This window comes from Nerophis lumbriciformis, linkage group LG17 (assembly GCF_033978685.3).
Source record: "Nerophis lumbriciformis linkage group LG17, RoL_Nlum_v2.1, whole genome shotgun sequence".
NCBI lineage: Eukaryota > Metazoa > Chordata > Actinopteri > Syngnathiformes > Syngnathidae > Nerophis > Nerophis lumbriciformis.
In genome coordinates this window covers 3,709,046-3,734,007 of record NC_084564.2, presented here as the reverse complement: position 1 = coordinate 3,734,007, position 24,962 = coordinate 3,709,046, and the positions used below count along the sequence as shown (strand labels likewise).

At 40.5% G+C, this 24,962-nt stretch overlaps 1 protein-coding gene across 1 annotated transcript; it reads left to right on the top strand.

Annotated features, from left to right (window-relative positions):
- Positions 1–2,064: 2,064 nt before the first annotated feature.
- Positions 2,065–22,181, top strand: LOC133614368 (uncharacterized). The gene is made up of 6 exons (XM_061972267.1): positions 2,065–2,377; positions 11,142–11,325; positions 11,411–11,697; positions 13,035–13,104; positions 16,198–16,966; positions 21,165–22,181. Exons 1-6 carry the CDS (start codon positions 2,240–2,242, stop codon positions 21,961–21,963), a joined length of 2,247 nt encoding a protein of 748 aa, XP_061828251.1. The 5' UTR covers positions 2,065–2,239; the 3' UTR covers positions 21,964–22,181.
- Positions 22,182–24,962: the final 2,781 nt, after the last annotated feature.

The following is a 24,962-nucleotide window of genomic DNA, read 5'->3' as shown; positions in this document are numbered from 1 at the left end:
GCCAGCTCCGGCTGAATTCCGGGAGATTTTCGGGAGAAAATTTCCTCCGGGAGGTTTTCGGGAGAGGCGCTGAATTTCGGGAGTCTCCCGGAAAATCCGGGAGGGTTGGCAAGTATGATGCTTGGTCATACTTGCCAACCCTCCCGAATTTTCCGGGAGACTCCCGAAATTCAGCGCCTCTCCCGAAAACCTCCCGGGACAAATATTCTCTCGAAAATCTCCCGATTTTCAGCCGGAGCTGGAGGCCACGCCCCCTCCAGCTCCATGCGGACCTGAGTGAGGACAGCCTTTTTTTCACTACGGGAGGACAACAGGGTGACAAGAACTAAATCATCCAGACTAGAGATACATTGTATTATTATGTTTATCTTACCTAAAAATAGATATTTATTAATTAAAAAAAAAAAAAACTAAATACATTTTTACTATATTTTGCTAAAAACATCAAAATTAATTGTATTTTTATTTTTATTTTTCTGACTCCTTATTACATCCAGCCATATAATTTTACATTAAAATAAACATATTTGAAATAATTAATTTTAAATTATCATAATAATTCATTTAAAATGGCCATATTTAATTATTAAAATAATTGCTTGTTTATCAACAACTTTAGCATTTTATTCATTACATTTTGAAGCTCTCAGAAGCCAAGTTATGTTATATTCCTTAATATTTATTTATGCAAGTTTGAAGTATCAATTATCCAAACACAGTTTTGTTTGCATATTTTCAGGATATATATATATATATATATATATATATATATATATATATATATATATATATATATATATATATATATATATATATATATATATATATATATATATATATCCAGGCCCGGCCCTAACCAATCTGGCGCCCTAGGCAAGATTTTAGGTGGGCCCCCCCCCCCCCCACACACCGGCAGTGAAGTGTATATACTCACAAGAACCCGAATAGCTTTGTCTTTGACCTTTTTTTTTACTTACAACTATACCTAATATATAAAGGGGTGGAAAAGTGACTATTACCTGCAGGGCAAACATTAGCTAACCAGAAGGCAATAATGTAAACAAAAAACACCTGCTTAAAAGATCTAATACAACTGTCCCTGAGGAATGTAAGGTGGGAGTACTGTAATTACCTAACGTTACATTATTATTTTCCATAACAATTTAGCGCCCTCCACAATATTAACCCGACGTTAAAACAGAACTAGCTATTTATTGATTAGCAATTGCCGAGTCATGTAACATTAGCTTAATGCTAAAAAGCCAGGTTACTATCACATTCTGTAACAGACAAATAATTTCATGTAGGCTAACGTTACCTACCTGCTACCTCTGTCTTTTCTCGTTTCTACTCCTCTTCTTTTCTCTTTTTTCTTCCCTGGGCACCTGACAGTTTTGGCCGTTTTGACATCTTGTGTTGATTTTTTGATGTGGTGACGTCCAAAAAGAGTCATGATACGGGAAGGGAGGGGGCGCACCGTGCGGGGGGAGGAGGGGGGCGTAATGTTGTAACAAATAATATTTCTATTAAATAGGCTTTACTTTGCATTTTAATTAACGTGAGACGGCGCCCTTAGCATTTGCCTATACGGCCTATGCCACGGGCCGGCCCTGACTACAGTACACCTACTTTGAGACAAGAGCTATATTGATGCATGCTTGGTTATGCTTTAAAGTCATATCCAACAATTGCGACAACGACTTTTTACTGTCGACTGAGTTTTTTTTTTTTTTTTATGATTTCTGCTGGTAGTGTGCCCCCGGATTTTTTCAACGCAAAAAGTGTGCCTTGGCTCAAAAAAGGTTGAAAAACACTGCTTTAGAGAACCTAATGTGGACTATGTCAATCCACTGACAGACAAAGGAGGAACTAAAACACTTCCGGTGATGTTTTTTTTAATTTAAAATTATAAAGTGGAAATACTGTTACATGGACAACAATTTCATGGACAATATATATGGAAATGCGGAATTTTTTTTTTTATTCATGAGTCTTGTTTTAGGTTATTCGCTCTCAATTGGGAACTTTAACTATGAAAAAACTCCGCGGTGAACCGGAAGTAAACATCGCAGCCATGTTGGACGTCCTTAATGCAGAGAACCATCCTGATAGACGGGCTCTCGTTTTTCTAACACAGCGGGCACTTTTGTCGACTTTCCAGTCGAAGTTTTTAAATATTCCGTAACGTGGCAATTCCCCCCCACCCCGGGGAGATACCGTCCAAGACTTACGGCCCACGATGGCGCGGGTGAACGATACGGAAACTTTCCGCTGTCAGACGGCGCTCATCATGGAGGTGGCGGTGGAATCGGCCGTGTGTGTCCTCCAGCAGAGCCTCGGAGGGAGACCGCAGGCTGCCGGGGGCGAAGATCTGAAGGTCGGTGGCTGTTTTTTCTCTGGTAAAAACACTTAACAGGCAGCAGTTTGTAGGTTTAGCCGAGAGAACAATAACAGTTCTAGATGACAATCCGTCGTCACTTCCGTTTTCGCTGACGAGTAGAGGTATGATATTCTTTATTATCTATATTTAATTATTATATTGGTTCAAAATGTTTTAAATAGGGATGTCCGATAATGGCTTTTTGCCGATATCCGATATTCTGATATTGACCTAACCCTTAATTACCGACACCGATATCAACCGATACCGATATCAACCGATACCAATATATACAGTCGTGGAATTAACACATTATTATGCCTAATTTGGACAGAGGTGGGTAGAGTAGCCAGAAATTGTACTTAAGTAAGAGTACTGTTACTTTAGAGATTTATTACCGTATTTTCCGCACTATTAGCCGCACCTAAAAACCACAAATTTACTCAAAAGCTGACAGTGCAGGTTTTAACCCGGTGCGCTTTATATATGGATTAATATTACGATTCATTTTCATAAAGTTTCGATCTCGCAACTTCGGTAAACAGCCGCCATCTTTTTTCCCGGTAGAACAGGAAGCGCTTCTTCTTCTACGCAAGCAACCGCCAAGGTAAGCACCCGCCCCCATAGAACAGGAAGCGCTTCTTCTTCTACTGTAAGCAACCACCCGCCCGCGTAGAAGAAGAAAAAGCGCGCGGATATACCGTACGTTTCATTTCCTTTGTGTGTTTACATCTGTAAAGACCACAAAATGGCTCCTACTAAGCGACAGGGATCCGGTTCATGAAAAGACGCAATCTCTCCATCCGCACACGGATTACTATTTCACAGCAACTGATATTCCTGTGAACCGCACTGTGGATACAACGGGAGCACGTACGGTGAATATTCGCACCACAGGGAATGAGAAGTCATCCTTCACTGTGGTTCTAGCTTGCCATGCTAATGGCCAGAAACTTCCACCCATGGTGATATTCAAAAGGAAGACCTTGCCAAAAGAGACCTTTCCAGCCGGCGTCATCATAAAAGCTAACTCGAAGGGATGGATGAAGAAAAGATGAGCGAGTGGTTAAGGTAAGTTTAAGTTTACGCGAAGAGGCCGGGTGGCTTTTTTCACGCAGCTCTGTCCATGTTGATATACGTATGTTTGTGATTGCACATTTGCGTACATTTTGGGAGTGAACAGAGTTGTTAGAACGCTGGTTTTTAATATATTATTAAAGTTTGACTGACCTATCTGACTGTTTTTTTGACATTCCTTTAGCGCAGTTAGATGCGGCTTACAACACCGGGCGGCTTATAGGTGGACAAAGTTTTGAAATATGCCGTTCATTGAAGGCGCGGCTTTTAACCCAGGGCGCCTTATGGTGCGGAAAATACGGTACTCAAGTAAAAGTAAGGAGTAGTCACCCAAATATTTACTTGAGTAAAAGTAAAAAGTATGTTGTGAAAAAACTACTCAAGTACTGAGTAACTGATGAGTAACATATACACACACACACATTATATATATATATATATAAATATATATATATATATATATATACATACATATACATTGATATATACAGTATATAATTTATATGTATTTATTTTGCTGTTTTTGTTTACATGTTAAAGGTGTTTTAATGAATATACATGCATGTTTAACACATATAGATTCCTTTCTTTCATGAAGACTAGAATATAAGTTGGTGTATTACCTGATTCTGATGACTTGCATTGATTGGAATCAGACAGTAGTGATGATAACGTCCACGTTTTCAAATGGAGGAGAAGAAAAGTTCCTCCTTTCTGTCTAATACCACATGAAAGTGGTGGGTTTTTGGCATCTTATTTGTCCAGCTTCTATATTCGTTTTTATACACTTTACAAGAAATACATTGGCGTCAAACTCCTTAGCTTGCTAGCTTGTTTGCGCTGGCTTTCGGAGACTCTTGTTTTGAAAGCGCAGGCGCGATGGAGCGGCACTTTTATTGTGAAGACAGGAACGTCCTCATGTGCGGTCAGTCTTGAGGCTTTTGACGGGATGTACGGTTGAAATAAAAAAAGTATATTTTTTCCTTCACACTTTTGATTGATTGATTGGAACTTTTATTAGTAGATTGCACAGTACAGTACATATTCCGTACAATTGACCACTAAATGGTAACACCCCAATAAGTTTTTCAACTTGTTTAAGTCAGGTCATGTGACCGCCTGGCTCTGTTTGATTGGTCCAACGTCACCAGTGACTGCATCTGATTGGTGGAACGAAGTGAAACGTCACCAGTAAGGCAGGCACTTTGAAGGTCTGTCTGACCAAAACAAACAAAGCGTGCATTAACAGATCGATAAAAATTAGTAGCGAGTAGCGAGCTGAATGTAGATAAAAGTAGCGGAGTAAAAGTAGCGGAGTAAAAGTAGCGGAGTAAAAGTAGCGTTCCTTCTCTATAAATATACTTAAGTAAAAGTATGTTGCATTAAAACTACTCTTAGAAGTACAATTTATCCCAAAAGTTACTCAAGTAGATGTAACGGAGTAAATGTAGCGCATTACTACCCACCTCTGAATTTGGACAACCAGATATGGTGAAGATAAGGTCCTTTTTAAAAATAAATAAATAAAATAAGATAAATAAATTAAAAACATTTTCTTGAATAAAAAAGAAAGTTAAACAAAATAAAAACAGTTACATAGAAACTAGTAACTAATGAAAATGAGTAAAATTAAGTGTTAAAGGTTAGTACTATTAGTGGACCAGCAGCACGCACAATCAGGTATTATTTAATTTTATTTGTTATATTTTATTTCAGTTTTTGAAACTATATTTATATATTTTTTTCACCAACATTTAATTTCCTTGAAATAACTTTATTTTATTTTATTTTAGGTATACATATTTTCATTTGTATTCATTCATTCATTTTTTCACTGCACCAAAACAATAATTTTCTTGCAAGCCTCCGACTTATATTTTCCTTCTTTTTTCTTTTTTTTTCGTATTTATTCATTATTAGTTTTTTATTTTTTATTTTACACCACCAAAAATTCACTGTCATGCAAGCACTTTTTATTTTATGTTATTTACTTATTTCTTTCCTTTATTTTTTATTTCGTAATTATTCACTATTTGTTTATTTGTTTTATTTGACACCACCAAAAATTCATTTTCGTGCAAGCACCTGACAAAGTATTACTTGTTTACTTTATTTTATTATTTTAATTTTGGCTATTCAGGCTAGCTTTATTATCTATATTTAATTATTATATTGGTTCAAAATGTTTGAAATAGGGATGTCCGATAATGGCTTTTTGCCGATATCCGATATTCTGATATTGACCAAACCCTTAATTACCGACACCGATATCAACCGATACCAATATATACAGTCGTGGAATTAACACATTATTATGCCTAATTTGTACAACCAGATATGGTGAAGATAAGGTCCTTTTTAAAAATACATAAATAAAATAAGATAAATAAATTAAAAACATTTTCTTGAATAAAAAAGAAAGTTAAACAATATAAAAACAGTTACATAGAAACTAGTAATGAATGAAAATGAGTAAAATGAAGTGTTAAAGGTTAGTACTATTAGTGGAGCAGCAGCACGCACAATCATGTGTGCTTACGGACTGTATCCCTTGCAGACTGTATTGATATATAATGTAGGAACCACAATATAGATATGCCCATACCCGGATTTTCCGGGAGACTCCCGAAATTCAGCGCCTCTCCCGAAAACCTCCCGGGACAAATTTTCTCCCGAAAATCTCCCGAAATTCAGGCGGACCTGGAGGCAACGCCCCCTCCAGCTCCATGCGGACCTGGAGAGTCTGCATGGAGCAATGTTGTTGTAATATATTGAGTTGGAGGCAATAACCAGGCGAGGTGATGAAGCACGTCTCTTTACTGTAGACTTCAGAACAGACTCACACACTTGACGTCAGGTGCGCAACACCACGTAAATCGTTGGCCAACCAAAAAGTAACCCCAGTACGCTATAGCCAACATTCACCAGGAGATGGCAACAGACAAACATAGATAACTCTATGACATTCCTCCCCTTTTAGAAATGTAGACGATACTTAAAAGAAATAAACAACCCAACCAAAAAATGCAGCAGCTCAATTAAAAAACTGTACTTAAGCCACTTTTTTTTTTTTTTTAGTACTGAACTCTTAACCCTCGTTTGTAAACAATAACATGCTTATTATACAAACAGTATTTGTACATCTTTAACACAGATTTTTATACTGTCTTCAGAGATTCCGTTTTTTTGGTGGTACTCGAAACCTTTCTGGGTATCTGCGGATCACTGATGGGGTTTTTGTTGTGGGTGATCTGGGTTCTGATGATGGCAACTCAGCAGCCCTTGAATCTGGTTCAATGATGAGACTAGTTTGTGTCTGACTCACTGATGGTCCTGGTGATGGAACTGAAACAGCACTGTCCAGTTGTACTGATGCCACATTTTCTGCAACTGGTGGAGACTAGATAACTGGCAGTCTCTCCATGTTTTCTCGCCATGGTAACATGTGATCCATATGCACTGTGTGCTGTCTCTGTCCTTCTTGATATATATATATATATATATATATATATATATATATATATATATATATATATATATATATGAACCCACGCCAGGAAACCAGCCAAAAAAGAACAGAAAACGGAACGACATCATCTGGTACAACCCCCCATACAGCAAAAACGTCTCAACGAACATTGGACACAAATTCCTCACTCTGATTGACAAACACTTTCCCAAAGGCAACACCCTAAGAAAAGTATTCAACAAGAACAACATTAAATTGAGCTACAGCTGCATGAACAATATACGACAAATCATCTCAAACCACAACAAAACAATTGCAAATGAGCCGTCGGCCCTCAGACAGAGCGACTCCAAAACCAACAAAGGATGTAATTGTCGAAAGAAACCTGATTGCCCTCTCAACGGGGGGTGCTTACAAACATCAGTTGTCTACCAATCTAAGGTAATACGCAAGGACATTAACACATCCGACACATATGTAGGATTAACCGAGGGAGAATTCAAAACCAGATGGAACAATCACAAGGCTTCTTTCAGGAACAAAAACCTGCGAAATACCACAGAACTTAGCAAACACATTTGGGACCTCAAAGACAATAATGTTGAATATTCAATAACATGGCAAATTCTTGCATCCAGCACACCTTACAATAGTGGTAATAAAAGATGCAACCTATGCTTGAAAGAGAAACTGTTTATTATTTACCGTCCAGACCTGTCATCCCTCAACAAGCGCAGCGAAATTGTAACAACATGCCGCCATAGACGGAAACACCTCCTAGGTAACACATGAGCCAATCACCACGCCCCTAGGCCAGCCTGTACCCACCCACTCTGTGCCCTATATAAACCATGGTATGCGAATGCTCCCATTAAAATCTCCTGACGATTGAGGGTACCCCCCCTCATGAAACAGGCCTGTAGAGATGAAATAGTCTTGTGATTTTTTTCCCACACATACATATATATATATATATATATATATATATATATATATATATATATATATATATATATATGTATATATAATATATATATATATATATATATATATATATATATATATATATATATATATATATATATATATATATATATATATATATATATATATATATATATATATATGTATATATAATATATATATATGTATGTGCAGGCCTGTAGAGATGAAGTAGTCTTGTGATTTTTTCCCCACACATACATATATTGCGCTCTACTATGGTATCGAGCACTATTTTTTGGATAACCTTATTAAGACATATATATATATATATATATATATATATATATATATATATATATATATAAAGTATTTCTTATATATAAGAAAATATTTCACTTTCAGTTAATTCTAGCTATATATATATATATATATATATATATATATATATATATATATATATGAATGAAATACTTGACTTGGTGAATTCTAGCTATAAATATACTCCTCCCCTCTTAGCCACGCCCCCAACCACGCCCAAGCCCCCCCAACCCCCCCCCCCCCCCCCCCCCGCCCCCCGCCCCCACCTCCCGAAATCGGAGGTCTCAAGGTTGGCAAGTATGGATATGCCACACCTGTGAGGTGGGATGGTTTATATTGGCAAAGAACACACATTTGAGAGGAATTGGTCACCTTGCTCACACTGGTGAATGAATGATGAATGAATGGTAGGTGGTGGTCGGAGGGGCCGTAGGCGCAAACTGGCAGCCTCGCTTCCGTCAGTCTACCTCAGGGCAGCTGTGGCTACAAATGTAGCTTACCACCACCAGGTGTGAATGAATGATGAGTTCCCACTTCTCTGTGAGCGCTTTGAGTATCTAATAATAAAAAAGCGCGATATAAAATCTAATCCATAATTATTATTATTATTATTATTATTAATAACAGAAAGAAACAACCCTTTTGTGTGAATGGGGGAGGGAGGTTTTTTGGGTTGGTGTACTAATTGTAAGTGTATCTTGTGTTTTTTATGTTGATTTAATTAAAAAAAAAAAAACGATACCGCTAATTTCCGATATTATATTCTTTCTTTCTTTCTTTAGTTTATTTGGAACATGAACACACTTACATCATAATACATCACACAATTTCATATCATTTCATTTTACATCATGCCCGAAAAGGAGTAGGAAGAAGCAAAGCTTATTTAATCCTACCCCTTTCCCACTTCAAAGCGTTTACAAATATATAGAATCATTTACTGACCTTTTTATATAATAAAATAACATCTATGAATTAGTATGCAACAGTTTTGTAATATGTAATTAATTAATTAATTCAGTCATTATTAACATACTGAGATGAAGAATATCTTATTTTCAATAAGGTTGAAAGTATTTCTCATAATTCTTCTTTTTTGTACTCTGTAAGCACCAGTTGTAAGCAATGTTGTAACAAATAATATTTCTATTATATAGGCTTTACTTTGCATTTTAATTAACGTGGGATTATTTTTTGTATTTAGAAATAATAGTACCAACTTTTTTTTTTTTTTTCTCCAACATTTGTGGCACTGGCGTGGCGCCCCCTGATGGACGGCGCCCTTAGCATTTGCCTATACGGCCTATGCCACGGGCCGGCCCTGGTAAGCACTATTATTTTGAACAACCTCTTAAACTGGATCATATCAGTACAATTTTTAACTTCTTTACTTAATCCATTCCATAAATTAATTCCACATACTGATATGCTAAAAGTTCTAAGTGTTGTACGTGCATATACATGTTTTAAATTATTTTTTCCTCTACGGTTATATTTCTCCTCTTTAGTTGAGAAGAATTGTTGTACATTCTCTGGTAGCAGGTTATAGTTTGCTTTGGACATAATTTTAGCTGTTTGCAATTTGACCAAATCACCGAACTTTAATATTTCTGACTTAATAAATAAAGGGTTTGTGTGTTCTCTATATCCAACATTATGTATTATTCTAACTGATCTTTTTTGTAACACGGTTAGCGAATGTAGCGCACATTTGTAGTTATTTCCCCATATTTCTGCACAATAACTCAGATATGGTAACACTAGCGAGCAGTAGAGAATATGTAGTGATTTTTGGCCCAGGACATATTTTGCTTTATTCATTATTGAAATGTTTTTTGCCACCTTATGTTGTATGTTTTGTATATGAGATTTCCAGTTCATTTGATCATCTATTAATACTCCCAAAAATCTAGTTTATTTTACCCTAAAGCATTTATTGGCCGAAATCTCTAGTTTTAAATATTCTATCATTTGCCATGTATTATATTCCAACAACAGAACGCGCGAGTCATATGTCCCAATAAAAAAAGTCAACAAAAGAGGAGAAATATAATCTTAGAGAAAAATGTAATTTAAAACATTTGTACGCACGTACAACACTTAAGACCTTCAGTATATCAGTATGTGGAATTCAATTATGGAAGCAAAGAAATCAAACACTGTACTAATATGATCCACTTCAAGAAACTCTTCAAGCTTAAAGTGTTTACAAAGTACAAAGAAGAAGAACCATGATAAACATTCTGAATTTATTTCATCCATCCATTCATTTCCAAGATAATCTTACTTATCTCACCATATGAAACATAACTTACTTCACCAATTATTATTTATTTATTTTTATTGTTATTACTTATGGAGTACCGTATTTTTCGGACTATAAGTCGCAGTTTTTTTCAGTTTGGCCAACTTATACTCAGGAGCGACTTATGTGTGAAATGATGAACACATTATAATATTATTGATCTCATTCACGTAAGAGACTAGACGTATAAGATTTCATGGGATTTAGCGATTAGGAGTGACAGATTGTTTGGTAAACGTATAGCATGTTCTATATGTTATAGGGATGTCCCGATCCGATATTTGTGTCCATTTTTTTTCTTCTTCTGTTGTGGCATATGCTGCAGGTGCCTGCTCGTTTTTCGTATGTGGGTAACATTTAACTATGTATATATATTTCCGAATTGGTTTAACAGCCTTTTTTATTTCAACCGCCCGACCCGACCCGACCCGACCCGACCCGACCCGACCCGACCCGACCCGACCCGACCCGACCCGACCCGCGGATAAAATCTTTTTTTTTTTTATTTCATCCGCCCGATTCGCGGATAATCCGCGGACTCCGCGGTTGTGCCCGCAAACCGCGCATCTCTAATGCACACATATTGAATATGAATAGCAGCTACTGAGCAATGGAGCCTGCTGGAACATATTCTCCTCCCTTCGCAGCCTCAGCTGACAGCCATCTTGAACATGATGGCGAGGGAAGCTGTGCGTAAAATCTGCAGCATCTTCGGCGAGCTGTGCGGGAGCTTGGCGAAGGAGAATGAGACCTTGAAGGGCAAAGTGGAACGACTGGAGGCTGAGCGCAGCTCAAAGGACAAACAAACATCTGGAGCTAAGAAAACAAAGAGTATGAAAAATGAAAGTAAAGGATGCCAAGACCCCTGGAAGAGGGTTGTAAATGTGTTTGATTTTTTTTTTTTTGTACACTCCAGATGGAGCCGCCGTCTCAGTAGACTTGAAACGACCCGCTGCAGACCCCATGACGCTCGCCATGGCCATCCTCAAAAAAGCCAAAGAATCCTGCGGCAAAGCGAGCAGCAGTCCTCCGTTGCCTGTGGTCATCATCAAGTCGCCCGGGGCATTCAGAGTCCAGCCTGGTCCCGTCTCCTCCGTGCAAACGCCACATCAGTCCGCAAACAACCCTCAGTCCTGCAGCGTGACATCACTTCCTGAGGATCAGCGGGCGTGTGAGGCAGCCAAAGAAGAAAAACCCTTTGAAGTAGCGGTGGCCTTTCTTTCCTCCTGTTTTATCTTTACATGATATCTATCGTCGGTCGTGGAACTGTGGACCAGCTCTATACTCTCGGCAGGGTCCTTGAGGGTGCATGGGAGTTTGCCCAACCAGTCTACATGTGTTTTGTGGACTTGGAGAAGGCATTCGACCGTGTCCCTCGGGAAGTCCTGTGGGGAGTGCTCAGAGAGTACGGGGTATCGGACTGTCTGATTGTGGCAGTCCGCTCCCTGTATGATCAGTGCCAGAGCTTGGTCCGCATTGCCGGCAGTAACTCGGACACGTTTCCAGTGAGGGTTGGACTCCGCCAAGGCTGCCCTTTGTCACCCATTCTGTTCATAACTTTTATGGACAGAATTTCTAGGCGCAGTCAAGGCGTTGAGGGGATCTGGTTTGGTGGCTGCAGGATTAGGTCTCTGCTTTTTAAACATGATGTGGTCCTGATGGCTTCATCTGGCCAGGATCTTCAGCTCTCACTGGATCGGTTCGCAGCTGAGTGTGAAACGACTGGAATGAGAATCAGCACCTCCAAGTCCGAGTCCATGGTTCTCGCCCGGAAAAGGGTGGAGTGCCGTCTCCGGGTTGGGGAGATCTTGCCCCAAGTGGAGGAGTTCAAGTACCTCGGAGTCTTGTTCACGAGTGAGGGAAGAGTGGATGGTGAGATCGACAGGCGGATCGGTGCGGCGTCTTCAGTAATGCGGACGCTGTATCGATCCGTTGTGGTGAAGAAGGAGCTGAGCCGGAAGGCAAAGCTCTCAATTTACCGGTCGATCTACATTCCCATCCTCACCTATGGTCATGAGCTTTGGGTTATGACCGAAAGGACAAGATCACGGGTACAAGCGGCCGAAATGAGTTTCCTCCGACGGGTGGCGGGGCTCTCCCTTAGAGATAGGGTGAGAAGCTCTGCCATCCGGGGGGAGCTCAAAGTAAAGCCGCTGCTCCTCCACATCGAGAGGAGCCAGATGAGGTGGTTCGGGCATCTGGTCAGGATGCCACCCGAACGCCCCCCTAGGGAGGTGTTTAGGGCACGTCCGACCGGTAGGAGGCCACGGGGAAGACCCAGGACACGTTGGGAAGACTATGTCTCCCGGCTGGCCTGGGAACGCCTCGGGGTCCCACAGGAAGAGCTGGACGAAGTGGCTGGGGAGAGGGAAGTCTGGGCTTCCCTGCTTAGGCTGCTGCCCCCGCGACCCGACCTCGGATAAGCGGAAGAAGATGGATGGATGGATGGATGATATCTATGGCACATTTAGCAACACAGTAACCAGTTCATTTTTTTTCAGAGCTAAAATGACCAAAAGAGACTTCTTTGTGTTCTCCAGGAGGCGGAGAAGGGAGTAGAACCAGTCCAAGTGAAAATTGAAGAGCGGATGGTGGCTCAGACTTATCAAGGTGAGGTGATGGACTGATACACCATCCATGTTCATTTTGGCAGCTGTTCTAATTCAGTTTCAGTAACAGTCTTTTGACAAAAATGTATTTTAGTTTTAGTCATATTTTAGTCATCTAAATCGATTTAGTTTTAGTCAAGCTTTAGTCAACTAAATTTTGTATGAAGTATATATACACTACAGTGACGTGCGGTGAGGTTCATGACTGACTTCATCACAGTCAGATTTACAAACATATGAACCCTAAAGAGTATCTTATTCACCATTTGATTGGCAGCAGTTAACGGGTTATGTTTAAAAGCTCATACCAGCATTCTTCCCTGCTTGGCACTCAGCATCAAGGCTTGGAATTGGGGGTTAAATCACCAAAAATTATTCCCGGGCGCAGCGCCGCTGCTGCCCACTGCTCCCCTCACCTCCCAGGGGGTGATCAAGGGGATGGGTCAAATGCAGAGGACACATTTCATTACACCTAGTGTGTGTGTGACAATCATTGCTACTTTAACTTAACTTTAACTTTACACATACAAACTGTAGCACACAAAAAAGCACATTTAATAAAAAAACGTTATTATGGTCTTACCTTTACTTATAAATGCGCCGCTGTTGTGCTGGATTAATGCACCCCCTGTTGGGAGTGTTATATCAACTAAAGCCCTCACTTCAACTTTCCACGTGCAAGATTGAATCTATTTAAAAAAGTGTAACCGAGGGTTTATAAATGTCGCCTATACTGTATGAAACTACAAAATAACAAACACGGAGGCTCCAGTTTACACCAGGACCACTTTATTTACCTTCTTTCAAAAACTTGCGCTCCACTCCAACGTGTCAAAATTCCGCTCTTAGCGCCTTCAAAATAAGAGCTCAAGGCATATACCGTATTTTCCGCACCATAAGGCGCCCTGGGTTATAAGCCGCGCCTTCAATGAACCGCATATTTCAAAACTTTGTCCACCTATAAGCCACCCCGTGTTGTAAGCCGCATCTAACTGCGCTAAAGGAATGTCAAAAAAACAGTCAGATAGGTCAGTCAAACTTTAATAATATATTAAAAACCAGCGTTCTAACAACTCTGTTCACTCCCAAAATGTACGCAAATGTGCAATCACAAACATACGTATATCAACATGGACAGAGCTGCGTGAAAAAAGCCACCCGGCCTCTTCGCGTAAACTTAAACTTACCTTAACCACTCGCTCATCTTTTCTTCATCCATCCCTTCGAGTTAGCTTTTATGATGACGCCGGCTGGAAAGGTCTCTTTTGGCAAGGTCTTCCTTTTGAATATCACCATGGGTGGAAGTTTCTGGCCATTAGCATGGCAAGCTAGAACCACAGTGAAGGATGACTTCTCATTCCCTGTGGTGCGAATATTCACCGTACGTGCTCCCGTTGTATCCACAGTGCGGTTCACAGGAATATCAGTTGCTGTGAAAAGTAATCCGTGTGCGGATGGAGAGATTGCGTCTTTTCATGAACCGGATCCCTGTCGTTTAGTAGGAGCATATTTTGTGGTCTTTACAGATGTAAACGCACAAAGGAAATGAAACGTACGGTGATATCCGCGCGCTTTTTCTTCTTCTACGCGGGCGGGTGGTTGCTTACAGTAGAAGAAGAAGCGCTTCCTGTTCTATGGGGGCGGGTGCTTACCTTGGCGGTTGCTTGCGTAGAAGAAGAAGCGCTTCCTGTTCTACCGGGAAAAAAGATGGCGGCTGTTTACCGAAGTTGCGAGACCGAAACTTTATGAAAATGAATCTTAATATTTATCCATATATAAAGCGCACTGGGTTATAAGCTGCACTGTCAGCTTTTGAGAAAATTTGTGGTTTTTAGGTGCGCCTTATAGTGCGGAAAATACGGTACTGTATAACAGCGCATAACAGGAACTTAACATCACAAAGAGGAAAGCCCATAAAAATAGGTTACAAAAGTTATTTAATAAGAAGCCAAAAAGTGCAAAAACAATAATGTTCGTGTTGGAGGAGTTGTGAATTAGGTACACCTGCCGTCTGCAGGTATACCTAATGTTGTGGCCCTGCAGTCATTCACAACTCCTCCAACACGAACATTATTGTTTTTGGCTTCTTATGAAATAACTTTTTTAAATAGATTCAATCTTGCACGTGGAAAGTTTAAGTGTGGGCTTTAGTTGATATAACACTGCCGTCAGGGGGTGCAAATTCTACGGCGGGAGTGCAGGAGGCGAGCCTCAGCCAGTGCGTCTTTTGCAGCCATTTTATGATCGCTCAGCACAAGAAATACGTTACACACATACAGTTGTTGACAAAATACACTGTACATTATATACCTCAGCTAACTAAACTATGGAAATGTATAATATAATTCATATAGCAATACGGTCTCACTGCACAGCAGGCCAGCAGTTAGCCGAGTCCGTCCATGTTGAGGCACTGAGTGACGTGCCTCGACTGGCTGCTGTTCACCGCACCGTCTCTTCTCAGTATTTGAACGGCAAATGTGAAAATTCAGCGATTTTGAATAAAAATAATCTAAGACTGGTGAAGTTAAATGGAAAATAACTGTATAGTATAATCACTGGATACATTTAACAATTTAATATATATTTTTTTCTTTTTACATTTTTTTTCTTTCCATGATGGCAGGTGAGGCCCTGTCAATATTAACTATATGTGTTAAACATGCTTGCATTATCTTTAAACACCTTTAACTTGTTAACAATATTAACTATATGTATTAAACATGCTTGCATTATCATTAAACACCTTTAACTTGTTAACAAAAACATATATTTCATAAATAAGTAAATATAAATGATATATATGAACGAGGTAGATCCCCACGACTTGATCAATTGAAAAGTAGCTCGCCTGCAGAAAAAGTGTGAGCACCCCTGCGCTAGAGAAAAGCGCTATATAAATATAATTCACTTCTCTCATTTTTATTCGTTGACTAAATTGTCAGTTATTTCGTCAATGTGCATTTGTTTTGATTCGTTATCCTCATTTTAGTCAAGGTTAAATAGGTTACTCACGATAGTGAAGACCAACATTTTATGTCAACAAAATGAACACTGGTTCATACTCATGACCAAAATGGTGTCTCGTGTGCAGCTGCTGCCGGTGAAGAGGACCAGAAGGAGCATGAGAGAAAGAGAAGGAGGGAGCTGTACAAGCAGAAGAGGTTCTTCTGTGAGCGCTGCAACAAAGGCTTCCACCAGAGGCACCAGCTGAGGAAGCACGTGTCTCGCCACGTCAAGCCCTTCCCCTGCACGCTGTGCGACAAAGGCTTCTACGAGGCCAAAACCCTGCAGAAGCACCTGCTGGGCCACCAGCTGAAGGACGCCCAGGAGCGCGACCCCGACAAGATGATCGCCTGCGATCAGTGCAACAGAAAGTTTCGGCTGGCACGGCAGCTGCGAGTCCACCAGGCCACCCACCGCCTGGAGAAGGCGCCTTTGCGGTGCGGCACCTGCGAGCGCACCTTCACCTCCTTGGCCGTGCTGCGCTACCACGAGGTGTCTCACACCGAGATCAAGCCCTACATTTGCGACGTCTGCGGGAAAGGCTTCCTCAGGAAGAAGAACCTCCGCGAGCACCAGACCGTCCACACGGGTGCGCGGCCCTACCCCTGTCCGGCCTGCGGCAAGAGGTTCTCCACCTCCGGCAACCTCCGAGTCCACAAAAGGTCGCACTCGGAGGACCGGCCCTTCAAGTGCACCGAGTGCGACAAGGCCTTCAAGAGTCGCATGGGCCTGCTGCAGCACCGCGTGGTCCACTCGGGGGAAAAACCCTTCATGTGTCAGACGTGCGGGATGAGATTCGGCCTCAAGTACAACTTCCAGAGGCACCTGCGCCTCCACAACGGAGAAAAACCCTGCAGGTATTCTTTCATGGTCTTCTCACATTTCCGATTAAGCCACTTCACACAACCTGTGATAGAATTACATACAGTGGGGCAAAAAAGTATTTAGTCAGCCACCGATTGTGCAAGTTCTCCCACTTAAAATGACGACAGAGGTCTGTAATTTTCATCATAGGTACACTTCAACTGTGAGAGACAGAATGTGAAAAAAAAATCCAGGAATTCACATTGTAGGAATTTTAAAGAATTTATTTGTAAATTATAGTGGAAAATAAGTATTTGGTCACTTCAAACAAGGAAGATCTCTGGCTCTCACAGACCTGTAACTTCTTCTTTAAGAAGCTCTTCTGTCCTCCACTCGTTACCTGTATTAATGACTCCTGTTTGAACTCGTTATCTGTATAAAAGACACCTGTCCACAGCCTCAAACAGTCAGACTCCAAACTCCACTATGGCCAAGACCAAAGAGCTGTCGAAGGACACTAGGAAAAGAATTGTACCAGACTGTGAAGAGTGAATCTACAATAGGCAAGCAGCTTGGTGTGAAAAAAATCAACTGTGGGAGCAATTATCAGAAAATGGAAGACATACAAGACCACTGATAATCTCCCTCGATCTGGGGCTCCACGCAAGATCTCATCCCGTGGGGTCAAAATGATCATGAGAACGGTGTGCAAAAATCCCAGAACCACACGGGGGGACCTGGTCAATGACCTGCAGAGAGCTGGGACCAAAGTAACAAAGGTTACCATCAGTAACACACTACGCCGACAGGGAATCAAATCCTGCAGTGCCAGACGTGTCCCCTTGCTTAAGCCAGTGCATGTCCAGGCCCGTCTGAAGGTTTGCCAGAGAGCACATGGATGATACAGCAGAGGATTGGGAGAATGTCATGTGGTCAGATGAAACCAAAATAGAACTTTTTGGTATAAACTCAACTCGTCGTGTTTGGAGGACGAAGAATACTGAGTTGCATCCCAAGAACACCATACCTACTGTGAAGCATGGGGGTGGAAACATCATGCTTTGGGGCTGTTTTTCTGCTAAGGGGACAGGCCGACTGATCCGTGTTAAGGAAAGAATGAATGGGGCCATGTATCGTGAGATTTTGAGCCAAAACCTCCTTCCATCAGTGAGAGCTTTGAAGATGAAACGTGGCGGGGTCTTCCAGCATGACAATGATCCCAAACACACCGCCCGGGTAACGAAGGAGTGGCTCCGTAAGAAGCATTTGAAAGTCCTGGAGTGGCCTAGCCAGTCTCCAGACCTCAACCCCATAGAATATCTGTGGAGGGAGTTGAAAGTCCGTGTTGCTCGGCGACAGCCCCAAAACATCACTGCTCTCGAGAAGATCTGCATGGAGGAATGGGCCAAAATACCAGCTACTGTGTGTGCAAACCTGGTAAAGACCTATAGTAATCGTTTGACCTCTGTTATTGCCAACAAAGGTTATATTACAAAGTATTGAGTTGAATTTTTGTTATTGACCAAATAATTATTTTCCACCATAATTTACAAATAAATTATTTAAAAATCCTACAATGTGAATTCCTGGATTTCTTTTTTCATATTCTGTCTCTCACAGTTGAAGTGTACCTATGATGAAAATTACAGACCTCTGTCATCATTTTATGTGGGAGAACTTGCACAATTGGTGGCTGACTAAATACTTTTTTGCCCCACTGTACCTGCCAACTACTCCGGTTTTCCCGTAATTAGTACGGTTGCAGTGATAAAAAATACGGTTTTTCATTCATTTAAAAAAAAATTTTTTTTAAGTTTTATTCACGAAATCGCGTAACAACAATGACAATCGACACTGCTTCCCGTAACTTCCTATCGAGCCATTCCGAATGCCATGCGCGAGGCTATTTATAGCACCGCTGCCAAGCACGAGGCACCAGTTGCCATTGTTTCCAAACGAGCGAACGATCATGGAATCAGCCGGAGAAAAATCGCAAACGAGTCTTAAACCGAAAAGAAAACCGCAGTCATTCCGTGAAGAATATTCAAAAGCCTATCCGGGAATAATTATCCGTTCCAAAAAGGGTGAAAACTACGCGAATTGCACCTTGTGCAGACAAGATTTTTCGATCGGACACGGAGGAATTAGCGATGTAAAAGACCACGTCGGGACAAAAAAACACAAGTCTAATGCCGTTGCTAGCGATACAAGTGGAAAACTTTCAACGTTTTTCGTCGCCCAAACAGATTCTTTGGATGTGATAAACGCCGAAGTTTTATTTACGGAGGCAATAATTGAGCAAACAAAAAGGTAATGACACCAATGTTATCTATTGGAATTGTTTAGTACTGTTATACTGTTAAAAGTGTTTATACTATTTATGCTTTCAAGTCCAAGTTGAAGAAATCTTATTAAATGTTGACAGCATAACTACCAAAATACAGAAGTATGTCCTTAATATTTTTGCAGTGCTATTTCTGTTGAAAAGTTCAAATGATTACATTAGAGATGTGATGTGCCACTTTTCAAGTGTCTGATGGCTTCAATTAATTTTCATGAATTTTTCATATTTTGAATTCTTTTGAAAGGCTTACAAAAAAACTACATTTGAATTGTAATTCCATGCTATTGACAGGACTATTAATTTTAATGAAGTTAGCTTACCATGTTTACAGTATGATAATTGTGATAGAAATGTGAATTTTAGGCACAGAATATTTTTTACAATTGAACAAGGCAGTAGATTATACAAGCTTGGACAGAAAGTTAATAATGACACCAATTTTTTTTTTTAATGGAATTGTTTAGTACTGTTTTACCATTTGTTTACTGTAAAAAGTGTTTATACTTTCAATTAACAAATTGAAGTCTTGTGAAAGGTTGACAGGATAACTGGCATTAACTGTCAAAATAATTTCCAACTATTGAAGTTAGCTTACAGAATAAACATGTCAATCAACCCATATGATTTTTGCTGTAATATTTTTGTTTTGAAAAGTCATGTTGTGATGGTTTTAGCAACATTTTAACCTGTCTGAATGCTAATACCGTATTTTCCGCACCATAAGGCGCCCTGGGTTATAAGCCGCGCCTTCAATGAACGGCATATTTCAAAACTTTGTCCACCTATAAGCCGCCCGGTGTTATAAGCCGCATCTAACTGCGCTAAAGGAATGTCAAAAAAACAGTCAGATAGGTCAGTCAAACTTTAATAATATATTAAAAACCAGCGTGATGTGGGCGCGCATGGAGTCGTATATCAACATGGACGGAGCTGCGTGAAAAAAGCCACCCGGCCTCTTCGCGTAAACTTACCTTAACCACTCGCTCATCTTTTCTTCATCCATCCATCCCTTCGAGTTAGCTTTTATGATGACGCCGGCTGGAAAGGTCTCTTTTGGCAAGGTCTTCCTTTTGAATATCACCATGGGTGGAAGTTTCTGGCCATTAGCATGGCAAGCTAGAACCACAGTGAAGGATGACTTCTCATTCCCTGTGGTGCGAATATTCACCGTACGTGCTCCCGTTGTATCCACAGTGCGGTTCACAGGAATATCAAAAGTCAGTGGAACCTCGTCCATGTTGATAATGTTCTCTGGCCGGATCTTTTTTTCAGCTATCTTGTTTTTACAATATGCACGGAAAGTAGCCAGCTTTTCTTGAAAGTCTTTAGGCAGTTGCTGTGAAATAGTAGTCCGTGTGCGGATGGAGAGATTGCGTCTTTTCATGAACCGGAAACCTGTCGCTTAGTAGGAGCCATTTTGTGGTCTTTACAGATGTAAACACACAAAGGAAATGAAACGTACGGTAATATCCGCGCGCTTTTTCTTCTTCTACGCGGGCGGGTGGTTGCTTACAGTAGAAGAAGAAGCGCTTCCTGTTCTATGGGGGCGGTTGCTTGCATAGAAGAAGAAGCACTTCCTCTTCTACGGGGAAAAAAGATGGCGGCTGTTTACCGTAGTTGCGAGACCGAAACTTTATGAAAATGAATCTTAATATTTATCCATATATAAAGCGCACCGGGTTATAAGCCGCACTGTCAGCTTTTGAGTAAATTTGTGGTTTTTAGGTGCGGCTAATAGTGCGGAAAATACGGTAATCATTTTGCGTCGGGGGGCGAACCTGAACCCCCCACCAGGACTTTGTCCTGGTCCTACCGGGGCCTCTGGACCCTGGCTACTAGGTTTTTCTGATTTCAAAAGTTGGCAGGTATGGAATTATAGTTCTTACTCCATGGTTGTGTGTCGACAGGTGCGAGAAATGTGGCGAAGGCTTCTCGGGGACGTGGGCCCTGAAGACCCACATGCTGGTCCACGGCATCGAGAAGCCCTTCATGTGCGACTTCTGCGGGAAGACCTTCTTCTACAACTGTCAGCTGCAGAAGCACCAGCTGCTGGTCCACAAGAACAAGGACGGCGTGAAGGCCGGGGGCGTGTCCAGGCGGCGGCGGGCGTCCGGCATGAAAGCGTTCAGCTGCAAGACGTGCATGAAGAGCTTCAGCAGCAGCAGCACCCTGCGCACGCACGAGAAGAGCCACGCCGACAACAAGGAGTTTGCGTGCGAGACGTGCGGCAAGTCCTTCCACTTGCGCCACCTCTACGTCTACCACATGAGGCGGCACAGCGGCGACCGGCCGCACGTCTGCGACGTCTGCCAGAAGGGCTTCATGCTGGTGTCGCAGCTGAGGCAGCACGAGCGCCTGCACACGGGCGCCAAGCCCCACAAGTGCCAGGAGTGCGGCAAGGCCTTCAGGACGTCGCAGAACTACCACCGCCACCTGCTGGTGCACACGGGGGAGAAGCCCTACGAGTGCGTCATGTGCAGCAGGAAGTTCAGACAGTCCAACCAGCTCAAGTCGCACATGCAGATCCACACCGGCATCAAGCTCTACCCCTGCCGGAGCTGTGGGCGGGGCTTCTCGGACTCCAGGCAGCTGAAAAAGCACAACTGCGGCGACTCGCAGCCAAACTCGCTCGAGTCCGGAAGCAAGCGTAAGAAACAGAGGAATGTTTTTCCGTGGAGCGAGGGCTTTGTGAATGAGTCATCCTAAAACTTCTGTGTGGGGGGATGACGTCACAGATCCCTTCAGCCAATCACGGTCTTGTACAAGAAGATGATCACGTGGCAAGTAATGAACCACACAATCTATAAGGGATAATCAAAGCTGTGGTTTCAGTCAAATAGAAACAAACACAAAGAATAATAAAGATATTTTGCTATATGTATAGAAATTGTCATTTTTACTCAGCTGAGTCGTGTAAATACTATTTTCCTTATAATATAATTTAATGTAATAATTTTCCATTTAAAACTTGTCTGAAGCTAAATCAAAGATGAACTGTAAGGACAGTGATGTAAACATGTTTCACATGTATACACGTTTAAACCATATTCAATTGCAATTAGAGATGTCCGATAAATGCTTTAAAATGTAATATCGGAAATTGTCGGTATCGTTTTTTTTTAGGGATTATAAATAAAGTTGATTTAATTTGATTTGATGTCCAATAATGGCTTTTTGCCGATATCTGATTTTCCGATATTGTCCAACTCTTTAATTACCGATACCGATATCAACCAATGTATACAGTCGTGGAATTAACACATTATTATGCCTAATTTGGACAACCAGGCATGGTGAAGATAAGGTACTTTAAAAAAAATAAGATACATTTTTTTTTAAATATTTTCTTGAATAAAAAAGAAAGTAAAACAATATAAAAACAGTTACATAGAAACTAGTAATGAATGAAAATGAGTGAAATGAAGTGTTAAAGGTTAGTACTATTAGTGGAGCAGCAGCACGCACAATCATGTATGCTTACGGACTGTATCCCTTGCAGACTGTATTGATATATATTGATATATAATGTAGGAACCACAATATTAATAACAGAAAGAAACAACCCTTTTGTGTGAATGAGTGTGAATGGGGGAGGGAGGTTTTTTGGGTTGGTGCACTAATTGTAAGTGTATCTTGTGTTTTTTTTATGTTGATTTAATAAAAAAACAAAACAAAAAAATAACCGATACCGATCATAAAAAAACTGATACCAATAATTTCCGATATTACATTTTAACGCATATTATCGGACATCTCTAGTTTTTTTTATTATCGGTATCGGTTTTTTTTTGTTTTGTTTTGTTTTTTTAATTAAAAATATATATATATATTTTGCTAAAAACATCAAAATTAATTGTATTTTTATTTGTATTTTTTCCTGACTCCTTATTACATCCAGCCATAGAATTACACATTAAAATAAACATATTTCAAATAATTGATTTTAAATTATCATAATAATTCATTTAAAATGAGCATATTTAATTATTAAAATAATTGCTTGTTTATCAACAACTTTCGCATTTTATTCACTACATTTTGAAACTCTCAGAAGCAGGCCCGGCTCTAACCAATCTGGCGCCCTAGGCAAGATTTTAGGTGGCGCGCCCCCCCCACATCGGCAGTGAAGTGTATATACGCACAAGAACCCGAATAGCTTTGTCTTTGATCTTTTTTTTTTACTTACAACTATACCTAATATATAAAGGGGTGGAAAAGTGACTATTACCTGCAGGGCAAACATTAGCTAACCAGAAGGCAATAACAATGTAAACAAAAAACACCTGCTTAAAAGATCTAATACAAATGTCCCTGAGGAATGTAAGGTGGGAGTACTGTAATTACCTAACGTTACATTATTATTTTCCATAACAATTTAGCCCCCTCCACAATATTAACCCGACGTTAAAACAGAACTAGCTATTTATTGATTAGCAATTGCCGAATCATGTAACATTAGCTTAATGCTAAAAAGCCAGGTTACTATCACATTCTGTAACAGACAAATAATTTCATGTAGGCTAACGTTACCTACCTGCTACCTCTATCTTTTCTAGTTTCTCCTCTTCTTTTCTCTTTTTTCTTCCCTGGGCACCTGACAGTTTTGGCCGTTTTGACATCTTGTGTTGATTTTTTGATGTGGTGACGTCCAAAAAGAGTCATGATACGGGAAGGGAGGGGGCGCACCGTGCGGGGGGAGGAGGGGGGGCGTAATGTTGTAACAAATAATATTTCTATTAAATAGGCTTTACTTTGCATTTTGATTAACGTGAGATTAATTTTTTTGTATTTAGAAATAATAGTAACAACTTTTTTTCTTTTCTTTTTTTTTTCTCCAACATTTGTGGCACTGGCATGGCGCCCCCTGATGGACGGCGCCCTTAGCATTTGCCTATACGGCCTATGCCACGGGCAGGCCCTGCTCAGAAGCCAAGTTATGTTATATTCCTTAATATTTATTTATGCAAGTTTGAAGTATCAATTATCTAAACACAGTTTTGTTTGCATATTTTCAGGATATATATATATATATATATATATATATATATATATATATATAAATATAAATATATATATATGTATGAAATACTTGACTTGGTGAATTCTAGCTGTCAATATACCCCTCCCCTCTTAACCACGCCCCCAACCACGCCACGACCCGCCCCACCCCGACCACGCCCCCACACCCACCTCCCGAAATCGGAGGTCTCAAGGTTGGCAAGTATGCCTTTAACACTTAATTTGACTCATTCTCATTAATTACTAGTTTCTATGTAACTGTTTTTATATTGTTTTACTTTCTTTGTTATACAAGAAAATGTTCTTCATTTATTTAATCTTATTTTATTTCATTATTATTTTAAAAAAAGGACCTTATCTTCACCATACCTGGTTGTCCAAATTAGGCATAATAATGTGTTAATTCCACGACTGTATATATCGGTATCGGTTGATAGCGGTATCAGTAATTAAGAGTTGGACAATATCGGCAAAAAGCCATTATGGGACATCCCTAATTGCAATGTTTGTATGTTGAAAGACTGCGATGAGGTGGCGACTTGTCCAGGGTGTACCCCGCCTTCCGCCCGATTGTAGCTGAGATAGGCTCCAACGCCCCCCGCGACCCCGAAGGGGATAAGCGGTAGGAAATGGATGGATGTTGAAAGAGTAAAAATGGTGTATCGTAACGGGCGAGTGTTGTCATT

Bases quoted from the DNA above. Each gene is read 5' to 3' on its own strand.
- LOC133614368 (XM_061972267.1), top strand. From the start codon at position 2,240: ATGGCGCGGGTGAACGATACGGAAACTTTCCGCTGTCAGACGGCGCTC. The intron at 11,698-13,034 runs GTAGCGGTGGCC...TGTGTTCTCCAG, and splicing joins AAGAAGAAAAACCCTTTGAA to GAGGCGGAGAAGGGAGTAGA. The intron at 16,967-21,164 runs GTATTCTTTCAT...GTGTGTCGACAG, and splicing joins AACGGAGAAAAACCCTGCAG to GTGCGAGAAATGTGGCGAAG.